Here is a 12,330-nt window from a genome sequence, read left to right as displayed (position 1 = left end):
TTGCTTGTAGCAGTAGCAAGCGGTAAGTGCTCTTTTGTCAGGAATTATGATATAACTATGGGTGTTACTTCGTCCATGAAGAAGTAGATGTCAAAATGCATCTGCAATGACATTAGAGACTTTCTGAAACTGAAGGATTGCGTCTACGCCAAAGGTTATCATTCCCCTCGTGGTGTACATTAAATTTTAGGTATCATTATGACATGCTTTTGAGGAACCTTCGTGATCAGAAAAGTTTTCAGGCGAGCTGGGAGCCGAAACTGGGAGATGGGCGCTGTAGCATTGCCCATAACTAGAACACAAGATCTTGCGTCGGCAAATACCACTTTGGTTGTTTTTGTTGCAAAGATGACGAAAACCTTAGCAGAGTCCTTGCGTTCAGTAGATGGTGTTGCGACACGCGTCATATTCGTGTCGAAACTTCTGGGCAACATCTACTGGCTGATCAAGTAGAGCGCTACTGTAAAAATGAAGGGTGACCTTTTTTTAAGATATTGTTTAGTGCATACTCATTCGAAGCCGTTCGTTTGGTTGCTCGGAGTACTTTCGCTTCTTTGTCAGTGAACATGCTGTTAGACTGGAAAGTTACGGCGCCTGACAGATGCATCACCTTGAGGCCAGAAAATGTAGTTAGCTGTGCGCCATGCAGTAGTTCGCAGGGAAAGTTCCAGCAGTGAAGTTTGCAGAGAACGCTAAAGCTGAGACTTCCGATACGCGACCACCCAGGTCAGTTGCGATACTCCCATACTCCCCATTGGTGCCGCCTATCACCTTTTCTTAGTGGCATCCGACGTGCGAGCGACAATGGCATGGCGCCTTAATAAGAGTCTCCGCTTCTGTTAGGATGCACCGCTCCATCAAGAGCGCACGATGCTGCCATGGAAAACAAAAAGTCTTGCCGACGGCGAAACAGTCTTGTTTATTTAAATTTCATGAACGAATGGGAGTTGGCGCTTGCAGCGAAAAGAACGGAGCGCTATCTTGTACGGACCACAGCCGCTCTCAGTACAGATCCACACTCTGACGATGCGACATGACCCTGTCGGTTAAATCGTCAACTCGTTCCTGAAAAAAAAAAAAAGGAATACTGAGCACAAAATGCGATCTAGAAACTGCCAATCTCGAATTCTGTGCTGGCGCGACTGCGGCTTCCCACCATTTTGAAATTGTCCTCATATTCGGCCTGTTTCTCGTCGTCCACCCGAGTCTGTAGCCAGTCGACCTCCGGCGGAAGCCTGTACGTCTTGCTGGCGATTATCACCATGACCGGACGCAGTCGGTTCTGGTGAAACTGCACGGATGGAAAACGGCATATTGAGGAGGACACAGCGTTTTATGGTGAGAAAAGTGCGCAGAAATTGCCTCTAAAATTTGAATGTTACATTTTTTATTCATTTAAAGGTATGGATTTGTAGGAAGAGGCTTACAGATTTGTACCAATAATCTCTTGGTAAGATGCCTAATACAGAGTACCTGTCAGTATCTAAGTGAGTTATATGTCAACTAAAATTTGCATTGGAATTACATTACTTTGAGAAGTATTAAGGGGCAGTTACCTAGCTGAAAAACATCACAAACTCAATAGTTACAATTTTTTCGCGACGAAATGAATCTCGTCCCACTGCGCCCCACTGTATGTAAAGACAACCCCACATCGTGTAGGCCCATTAGCGAAAGATGAAAAGAGTTGAACGGTTTGTTTGATAGTTCGGTAATATTGAACATGCAAAGATATGGTACGTAGGTGCATGTTGTGCGTTGTTTCTTGAAGGAAGTGGGACACCTTTGAGCAAAATAAGGTTTTGGGTAAGTTGGGCACACTGTTGATTCATAACGGCAGCTTCCTTCTTTCGCTGCCGCTATGAATCAAAACTGGGACAATTTCGGCCGCAGCATCACAAATGGTTAGCTTTCCAGCACAAATAAAACTTGGTTGTTATTTATTATCAACACCAATTTACAATTTATTATCAATTCTCAGTGATGGTTTGAGTTGAATGGCGATCCCGCAACGTGGTGGATGTGATCTTGACAGTGTAATGCTGTATTTTCCGAAATCATCGATTGCATACAGGTAATGTTGTGCTGGGCCATGCATGAGCCTAAAACAGCATTCAAAATGAGGATGGAATGAGGCAACTATTCGTCCCGGGAGCTTCGCTGTTCACAAGAAGTTCGGCTTCAAGTTCAAGTAGCGCATCGCTGGACGACCGACCCACGGATGGGCGTTGTTGCAAAGATATTCACTTATTACGTCGTATGTAAAAATGTAAAATTAAAGCGGATAATTGGGCTAGTTGGGTTGTCATTCAAATAAATGCAGCGCGCCAGCAAAACACACAGACAGAAAGACGGGACAAGCGAAAAACTTACAATTTTATTCATGAACTCGCCAGAAGAAATACGAAACAATTAAACATACGAAGCACAAACAAGGTTAGATAAGGTGCGGACCCCAGACGTCCTTATTCACGGTTACCGTCGAACATCAAGGAATTGCGACTGGTTTTCAGATAGCGAATGGATGATGTGCTGACACACGTCCCCGCATTAGCTATTGCCTTCGCCTTGATATTTTGCATGCATATTTGGCTAGGATTCTGCAACCGGAAAAGTTGGATTTCAAGGCATGCTTGTTTGCATTCTTGGCAGTGCTACGCCTGAAAACCTGATGTGGTGTAACACACATTCTAATTGTGGTCGTACAGCCGTGCATTGAGACATCGGCTGTTTTTCAACAGAGCAACTTTATCTCGTACACAATGCCCTGCTGATATGCTAAAAATGTGTTCTGATGTTTTATTTTTTATCTCGGCTTTGTTTTTTAGATTAGCTACTCGACACAACTTCATGAGTTTTACCGGGCTAAAAAAACCACTTTTATGCTGGCTTTCTGGCGATCCTTATGTGAATAGGGCATCACCCCAACCTTTTGCTTTTCATTGTCTCTGCCTCTCCTTTCCACAAATGCACCCAATACTGTACGCTGCGCCTTTTTGTCCTTTAGAATGCATTCCTTCACTGAAACTAACAAAAAGGGTAGCCGGCGCCACCCAGACGGGCTGACTGCTTTATGAGGCTATACTGAACTGTGCGTTAACAGGACTTGTTTACGCATTACGAAAACAAAGCCTGGCAACGCCTCTTTGCCCTAAATTTAGAGTGTGCCGAATCGAACGGAAAGTGTTTTGTCCTACTAGGTTCACAAGTCCAGCAAGCGTGTTTATCAGACAAACGGAGTCTTAAGTCTAGGAACCGCACGCTGTTAACGAGAGGCACCTAATGGGTCAAAATCAAAGGGGCCAAGCATTCTTCAAAAACGTCTAGAACAGAATCGATAGTTTCGCCACATGATCGCGTTGTCCTTTCAAGTAGATAGTCATCTACATATCTTACGACTCTTATAACATTGCGGCCCTCCATACGTGTAGTCAGCACATCATCACCCTCTCCAAAATACAAATCGCTCAAAACAAGCGCTACGCACGAACCAATATGCGCAACTTGCTGTTTCTTACTGTCTGTGCTTTCCGAGTGCGCTAATTCCTAAAGAAGTATGGTAAAGCCTAGCGTATTGTCGAAGCTGAGCTGTTTTTACTGTAGTTCTCTAATCGGCGTTCAGCATTGCGAATGACACAACGTTGGTAAAAAAATTGCAAGCAATCACATGGCGACCTTAAGCCCGGCATGCACCGTGCGCGCTTAGTACCAACGCTGGACAGCCTGTCTCTGGACTAGCCCCAGAGAAGCGTTCGGCTCTGGCACCGAGATAATTATGGCGGAATGCATGGCTGCGTCGCAGTTTGATTTGATTTGTCTTTCGCCTGTTTCGCAGCAATCTTTTACACGTTACAAAGTATAAGTAACAAACAATTTCAATTCTACTATATGAAATGTTGCCGATTACAATATTCAGTTACAAACCCTGAAAAGTAACTGTATATATATTGGCTGCGCATCAATCGTAGTTATGCGTAAAGAAAGTAAAAAATTACTCTGAAGAAAGGTGTTAGGCAGAGACACGATCTCCACAGTACTATTCACAGCTTGCTTAGGACAAGTATTCAGAGACTTGGAATGGGAGCAGGTAGGGATAAGTGTAGATGAAGAATACCTCAGTAACCTGATGTTTGCTGATGACATTACCTTGCTAAGTAAATCAGGAGATGAACTGCAAAGAATCACTGGTGACCTAAACAGGAAAAGTAGAAAGGTAGGCTTGAAAATCAATATGCAGGAGACTAAAGTAATGTTCAACAGCCTCAGAAAGGAACAGCAGTTTACGTTAGGTAGCGAAGCACTGGAAGTAGTAGGCGAATATGTCTACTTAGGACAGGTAGTACCCGCAGATCCGGACCATGAAAAGGAAATAACAAGAAGAATAAGATTGGGATGGAGCGCATTTGGCAAGCACTTGCAGATTATGATTAGCAGCTTACCGGTATCGCTCAAGAGGAAAGTATACAACAGTTGCACCTTACCTCCACTCACCTATGGGGCTGAAACGTGGAGGCTAACCAAGAGGGTTCTACTTAAGTTGAGGACAACGCAGAGGGTAATGGAACGAAAAATGGTAGGGGTAACATTAAGAGATAGGAAGCGTGCAGATTGTTTAGAGAAATAACTCAAGATACTGACATTCTAGTGGAATTCAAGAAGAAAAATTGGGCATGGGCAGGACATGTTCTGCGAAGGAAGGATAACCGATAGTCGCTTAGGGTAACAAACTGGATTCGAAGGGAAAGAAAGCGTAGCAGGGGATGGCAGAAATTTAGGTGGGCGGTTGAGGTTAAGACGTTCGCAGGGGTCAAGTGGATGCAGCTAGCACAGCACCGGGTTAATTGAAAAAATATGGGAGCGGCCTTCGCCCTGCAGTGGGTATAGTCAGGCTGATGATTATGATGATGATGATGATGAATATGATGATGATGATGATGATGAAGTAACTCGGGGGTGAGCTGTAAAGAATAATTGATGACCTAGAAAGGAAAGGTAGAAAGGTTGGCTTGAAAATGAATACACAGAAGACTAACGTAATGTTCAGCAGCCTTGGGAAAGAACAGCAGTTTACGGTAGGTAGCGAAACACTGGAAGTAGTAGGCGAAAATGTTTACTTAGGATTGGTAGTAACCGCAGATCCAGACCATTAAAGAGAAATACCAAGGAGAATGCTATTGGCATAGAGCGCATTTGGCAAACACTCGAAGACTGCGACTAGCAGCTTAACGACATCTATACAACACTTGCATCCTCTCTGTACTCACCTATGGGGCTGAAACGTGGATGCTAATTAAAATGAGGGTTCTGCTTAGGCTGAAGACAACGCAGAGGGCTATGGAACGAAAAGTGGCAACTGTAGCATTAGGAGATGGGAAGATGGCATAATGGGTCAGAGAAGTAACTCAAGTTACTGACATTCTAGTAGAAATCAAGAAGAAGGAATGGGCATGGACAGGACATGTAGTGCAACGAGAGGATAACCGACGGTCGCTTATGGTAACAAACTGGATTTCAAGGGAAAGAAAGCGCAGCAGGGTGCGGCAGAAAGTTAGGTTGGCAGATCAGGTTAAGAAGTTCGCAGGGTCAAGTGGATGCAGATAGCACAGGACCGGGTTATAAGAAATATGGGAGAGGTCTTCGCCTTGCAGTGGGTATAGTCAGGCTGAAAATGACTCAGATTAAATTGTAAGAAAGCTGGAAAGAAACTGAATCTGGGTGGTCTACAAGGAGCTGTGCGGATTTCGGGATATTTGGAATGTTACTAAACACTAACGCGAGTAGGGCTTCGAAGTTTTCGTTTCCAATTTTTCACACGTATCATCATGGAGACAGGTTTTTACACTGAACACGCTCTGCGCTGTACTCGTGTAATGTGCGTTGTATTCTCAATGTAGACTTTAATATGGGACAACCTTTTTGCACTCTGTGCATGTATCTTCGCCCTCTTCACCTTGCCGCTCTTCAAGTCTCAAATATTCTATTGATAATGAAATCAGCAACTCGATGTTTAAGCCACCAAGAGTCTAAGGAAGTGTCGAGTAGTTAACCTATGGTCTCTTCAGCAGCTAACTCCCGATAGCTTGGATATAAGGCCAGACTTCAGAAGCCAGTTTATTATTCAAGAGGACACATCTATAGCGCTTCTACATGTTAACAAAATAATAAAAACTTTTTTTGAAAATTTAAATCGAATCCACGCGTGTTTCTTGCTTAGCCAACGATTTTCTGCCCGGGCCCACCAAAGTGTATGACAATGAAATTCAGAGCAGCGTGGACAAAGCAATACGTTGCACATAACTCAGGAAGACACCCAAATGCCCACTGTCAGTGGCGAAACCAAAAATCGGAAAAACTTATTTATTTGCCATACAAACATCTCGAGCTGGTGTAGGCTCTGCTTTTTCTAATCTTGGTCTCTTCGAAGCGGCAGCTGTCAGGTGAAACAAGTGAGGCGTGCGAGCTGCAGCAAGTCATGTCGGGTCCCCTGTGCTCGTATGAGATCGACATACGATCGAAATGCGGCAAACAAGGCCGCCCAAAGCGCGCGCTCTCCCAGTCGATTAGACCCAGGTGGAAGAAGCGAAATTGAACTGCAGTCAAAACAGATGCTGACACACTGAGCCCCAGCAGATGAAGCTGATGGGCACTAGCGTAAGTGCTAGTCCCGTTGGCGAATGTTTTTTTAAAGCCCGTGCTGACCGCGGTACAAACATAATACAGCAACACACGCATCACAAGTGCCGAGAAAATTGTGGAAACGGTTAAGCTTTAAATGAACTTAGAAACAATGAGCACACAATTAGCCGGAGCTACGAAGTCCAACGGTACGTGCAGATGCAATGTTAGAAAAAAGCCCGCAAAACAGACGGAAATTGAACTCGTGGTGAACGTGTACGGCATACATGGATTGATATCCCATTCGCATGGAACGTTTCTGGTCATTCTGGATGAATTAAAGTCTGGTCAGATTATGCTGTTTTTCTCTGGCATCAACAGAAACAAGCGGATTACCATCAGTAAGAATTTATCTCTGAAGGTTTCCAGTTATAACTGCATGACAATGATACGCTGTCGACAAGCTCAAGTCTTAGTTCTCTTAAAGCCAAGAAGGGAGCCAGTTGGTGCTGCATACTTGTAGCAGGCCCTTCTCAGGTCATAGCAAAGGACGGCTACTCCAGGTACGTTACAGATTTTCGTGCGACCCACCACGAATTTTAGTAAGATACACGCCTCTCATCCCTAAAGCGTTCCGACCAGCGCCAGCCTGATTTAGATTACGGGTCCATAGGTTAAGTATATCAGAAGTCTTCTCTTCCTCTAGCTTTTTCTTTCTCAATTTACCCGTAGTCTTGTGCTACGCATGTTTTGTTTTTTGTTTTTTGTTTTTTATTAAGTCTGGTCTGTTCTGAACATCCGCGCTGTCAACGCTGACGCACTTAAGCGGCGCTACTTCGGAGACGAATGGACGTGGGAGACAACCACTTCTCCGGGTGAAGCACAGCTAGGTGACACAGGTGTCAAAGGGTACAACAGATGCTCATAGTGTACATTTACAGGTTGCCCACGACCTCACAGTTACTCATCGTAGTGTAAATTTGTCGTTTCCTCTGCCCGTGTTGTAGGTTTTCTCCTTAAAACACGTCGTATTTAAAATTCGGCTATAGGTCTTCCGTTGTAAGCTAAATTTCGATAAAAGCTATATGTGAGTATATGTGGAGGAGGTATTTTACCGGGAAGGCAATCTTCATCGTCTGCGGCGGCAGGTAGGCTGGAGCGACGAAGTATTCTTGCGTTTCCGGATCCAAGGCGGTGCCATGTATCAGAATGGCGTCTTCTATGTCCGCCGTCAGGATGAATTTCGAGCAACGTTCCAAGTTGGGAAGTAGGAAGGATTCAAGCCGTCGGTTGATTTTATCCAGCGGCCATGTCTGGTGCGCAATGCAAGTAAATAGGGAATACGATTCGGCTCAGTTGTACAAGGTACCATTTCCCTTTTTGCAGGTGCTGCTCCCCGATACAGCTAGCAACGTAAGAATGGAACGCATGAACTTGGAATTTCAGGTATAATATACTGCCAGCAGTTCTTTATGACTGGCACGTGCATTGGTGGACACTCATATCCCCCAAAACACACTTCAGCCTTCGCCGTGGCAAAGGCCGCTACGGCTACAGCTATCAATAAGAATATCCCAATCGCATAGCACACGACACGCATACTTGGTACAGTGTAATATCGACTGATAAAACATTACTTCAAAGGTTCGTTTTGTTAGACGGCTTTGAGGGAGATTCCTGACTTAAACATTTTTGAAGGCAGTGAAAAAGAAGTTTGAAAGAATTTGGAGATTTTGAGAAGAAGTTTTGAGAATTTAGTCTGATATTTGAATGATAATGCGGCTGGTTTGTCTATTTTGCACTAACCGAAAGTACTGTCTAGCGCACTTACCACTGACTCAAGAAGAATTTGTATTCGGAGAAATTAACAAAGTAATATCCAAAACGTCGGTAGTAATGCTTCAATAGAAGTTTGAAGCTCTTGATATTTTGCCTAACATTATATATCTACATCAAAATATGACATAAACCCCGAACAAATTAAGTTTCCAGTTTAAATAGTTGGCAATAATGAGCTCGAACTGCATTGTACGGAATGTGCATGTTCCGGAACATGCTTAGACTAATATGGCGCGAAAATTCTAATGTTTCAAAGCACTTTAGAGAACATTCGGACGCTTGAAATTTACCCTGCTTCATTAAACCTAATGAGTGCGTGCTAATTCATATATACAGGGTCTTGAATATTTGGGGGCCAGGTTTAGAAAAATTCCTATGTAAAATCTCCTACCCCATTCGAGCTGAAATAACATTCACAAAGTAGCAAAACATAGTCTACGTTATCTGATGAGTGATTCAACATCGCTGCTTGCCCAGATTTTCCGAAATCGAAGAAAAACTGATCACGGTGGCGTGCACAATTTTCGCAGAAGAGAGTCAAAAAGCTGTTTTGTCATGGTGCCTCATCTGTCGGGCAGCGAGGCAAGCTTGCCAACGGCCGGGATGGCGCTTGCCTCACTGCTCGACAGATGACGTACCATGTCAAAGCAGCTTTTTGACTCTCTTCTGCAAAAATTGTTCACGCCACCGAGATCAGTTTTTCCTTGATTTCAAAAAATCTGGGCAAGTACCGATGTTGAATCACTTATCAGATAAAGTAGACTATATTTTGCTACTTTGTGAACGTTATTTCAGCTCGAATGGGGTAGACTTTGCATACGAATGCTTTAAATCCCGGCCCCCAAATATGCAAGACCCTGTATATGCATATATACATATATATGTATATGGAGCGAAGCAAACAGTTCTTGGAGTTTATCGAAATTTTATGCGGTATTTCAATCCAACTGCAAACAATTGTACACATACGTGAAGTGCCTTTTCCTGAGTAGCTATAGACCGTTTTATCATGGGCGCTGCCGGATGGATGGATGGATGGAATATATGAGCATCCCCTTTGAAACGGAGTGGTAGCAGTAGCTATCATGCTCATTTTTCTACCTATATCTTAATTATTGATTTAGATTGGGTAACTGAACTATCATTCTATTTATTAAATTTTTGTTTCTACATTACTAACATTATGTCACTTCTCTGCTTTTAAGCCACCAATCTTCCAGTCGTTTTTTGCTAGTTTCCACCGCAGGTTTATTCACCCGGCCACTGGCATCTCTAAACCCCACAGCTTCAGGAACAGTGACTGCGCCTGCATCAGCATCAGGATGGATACCATTACATTGGAGTATAATATGATCAATTGTTTTACTGGAGTTACCACATACAGCACATGCGTCATCTTCATTGTTAAGTTTCTTTTTGTAGCTGCGTGTTCTAAGGCACTCTGATCTAGCTTTAAAAAGTAGGGCACTGCCTCTTGAGTTATCAACGAAAACTTCCTTCCTGATCTGCCTTTTCCACTTTTGGTATAATTCCACACTCTGTTTCTTTTCCATCGAATTTATCCAATTTTTACCTTCTGTGTTTTTCACCTGTTGCTTAACGCTCTTTATTTCTCCGTCTTTGTGACTAGAATACTTACTAGTTAGTTTCCTAGTTCTTTTCCTCCATTGTGAGTCAACGTTTTTTAAGTACAGGTATTTAAAAACTTTAGCTGCCTATCTGTTGCTGTCCAATTTCCTCAGACGTTCCTCATATAATATTTTACTCTGAGCTTCCCGTACTTCGAACGATACCCAGCCCATATCTCCCTGTACCGCCTCATTTGTGGTTTTGCCGTGGGCATCTAGTGCTAATCGTCCAACGGATCTCCGATTTATTTCTAATGTCGACTGTACCTCTGATAAACCGCATTTCCGAAAGTAAGTCCGGGCACCATAATTCCTTTCCAAATACCCCTCAAAACCTCATATCTATTTTATCCCCACAATGCTTTATGCTTCATTATCCCGGCATTTCTTCGCCCTTTGGCCTTAAGTGATTGCTCATGCTTGCCAATGTATGCCGTTTTGTGTATCTGGCGCCATCTAGCAGCCAAGTTGGGTACAACCGCCATGCTGGTATGTGCGGTCCCATCTGCGGTACACGCGACAAGTTGCGCACATCGGCATCTCGGAGCTTTCGCATCTATGTTTTTCAACAGCAGCAAAGTCATTCGGTCAGATATTACCAATATTTATGCTCCTGATGAGCTCGGCGGAAGGCTACAAACCTGATCACAATTAGTGTGTAACTTTTATGTGGAACAAAGAGGCGGTGGCGCACCACTGGCTGCAATGGCTGTAAAGGAAGCAAGGCAGGGCCTTTCAAACTGTTTTTGATCCTTAAATGATTTCTAGAGACGAGCTACCGTAAACTTTTGAGGAATAAAAGCAAGCGAATGTCGCCGTTTCATGTCGTATGGAGAAGTAATTCTAATCGCGTTACATTTGTTTCGTCAGCCGATCATCCATATACTGTTTACTGCTTGAGTGGCTATGCGGGAGTTCTCACATCTCTACTGGGGTTCTATTCTTAACGATCCATTATCAATTTCGGATCCATTTACTTTTCCCTAGGCTACTTTTGCAGGGTGACAAAGCCGGGGCGTTCAAGCACCCACAACCAGGCAGTTTTTCAAATTATAACTGTACCGCGAGCATCACAGCCATGAAGGCTAATCTCTTCCTCCTATTCTTATAACCCCGAAGGAAAATCAACGCTTAACTCTATTTCACAAAATATATCATCATGACGCGCTACATGACGACTTCATCTCACCACCTGAATACTTTTCCCGTCGCATCGATCGCCGTTACAAGGTTGTAACCGCTAAATGCTGAACCAAAGCGTTTTTTCAGTCTTACCTTCCCCGGACATTGTTAAGTGGTACCGTCTTCTATCCAACATTGCAGCCATTGAAGATAAGCAGCGTTTTCGCGATGCACTAGCTAATTTTTTTTTATCCTGAAGAAAATTGAGTTTGCGCTCTTATAACATTCACTGTATTTTATGTACTGTTGTATGCTATGTAGCCTACTCCCCTCCGTAATGCCATTGGCCCTGAAGGTACAATAACTAAAATAAATAAATCGGATTTCAGCGTTACTACATGACTCAACCACCTTTTTGCCAGTATGTGCGTAGAGTGGCGATGAATTCTCGACGGCGGGACCTGCTATCCTGCAATTTCTTTGACTGGCCGCTAGCAGAATTTGTCTGAGGCGGTCGTCATGCTGTCATCCAGATGAAAGGGAAGCTGGAATACTTATAAAATAGTGACGTTAAATTATGCCCCATAATGACCTCAGCAAAAATTGCTTTTATCAACAATTATATCCCATTTGTCGTCGAGAAATTTGCTTACTTCAAGAAATCACTGCTGTTCCTATGACTATATTTCGATTAGTTATCCGCAGCAAAAGCTTGCGAAATGCGTATTTTAAAACATTTTGCGCTGTTTCACTAAATAATGTTCACAACCAATTTATTAAGCATCGCTCTCTTCAAGTGGGAACGTTCTTTCATACTATCATGAACCTCAGGTGGCTGCATAGAAATAGTTTATCTTTCCCAGGTGACATCTCGTAAATGCTTGCCGCAAGGAATACCTCCCCAAAGGCTACCGTTGCTGCACTGATATTCAGTTTTTCCGGTCCCTTCTCTACAAACACAGTGTTCCGAACGCGCACGAAAGGCTGCTAAGGCAAAAAACAGTCGATTAGGTGTTGAAAATCAGAGGCTGCTCTCTTCATACAAAATGAAAGAGTTGCAACTGGAACAGCGTAGAACGACGTACACGCATACCATCGCTGTTAACATTTTAGTTCTGTTACTCAT

General features: G+C 43.4%; 1 protein-coding gene across 2 annotated transcripts in view; it reads right to left on the bottom strand.

Moving 5' to 3' along the window:
• Positions 1–1,002: 1,002 nt before the first annotated feature.
• The window catches only part of LOC146186829 (sperm-specific sodium:proton exchanger-like), a 36,520-nt gene continuing 25,192 nt past the window's right edge, over positions 1,003–12,330 (bottom strand). Inside the window, exons 19-22 of one of the 2 annotated variants that reach the window (XM_084605738.1) lie at positions 7,731–7,928; positions 3,505–3,507; positions 1,139–1,291; positions 1,003–1,065 (exon numbers count right to left, since the gene is read on the bottom strand). In XM_084605738.1, coding sequence (XP_084461864.1) covers positions 1,003–1,065; positions 1,139–1,291; positions 3,505–3,507; positions 7,731–7,928 — 417 coding nt within the window. The remainder of the gene's footprint in view (positions 1,066–1,138; positions 1,292–3,504; positions 3,508–7,730; positions 7,929–12,330) is intronic. The other variant, XM_084605739.1, reaches the window with a different exon arrangement.

This window comes from Amblyomma maculatum, chromosome 6 (genome assembly GCF_055883805.1).
Source record: "Amblyomma maculatum isolate TAMU_Amacu chromosome 6, ASM5588380v1, whole genome shotgun sequence".
Taxonomy (NCBI): Eukaryota; Metazoa; Arthropoda; class Arachnida; order Ixodida; family Ixodidae; genus Amblyomma; species Amblyomma maculatum.
This window is presented reverse-complemented; position numbering and strand designations above follow the sequence as displayed.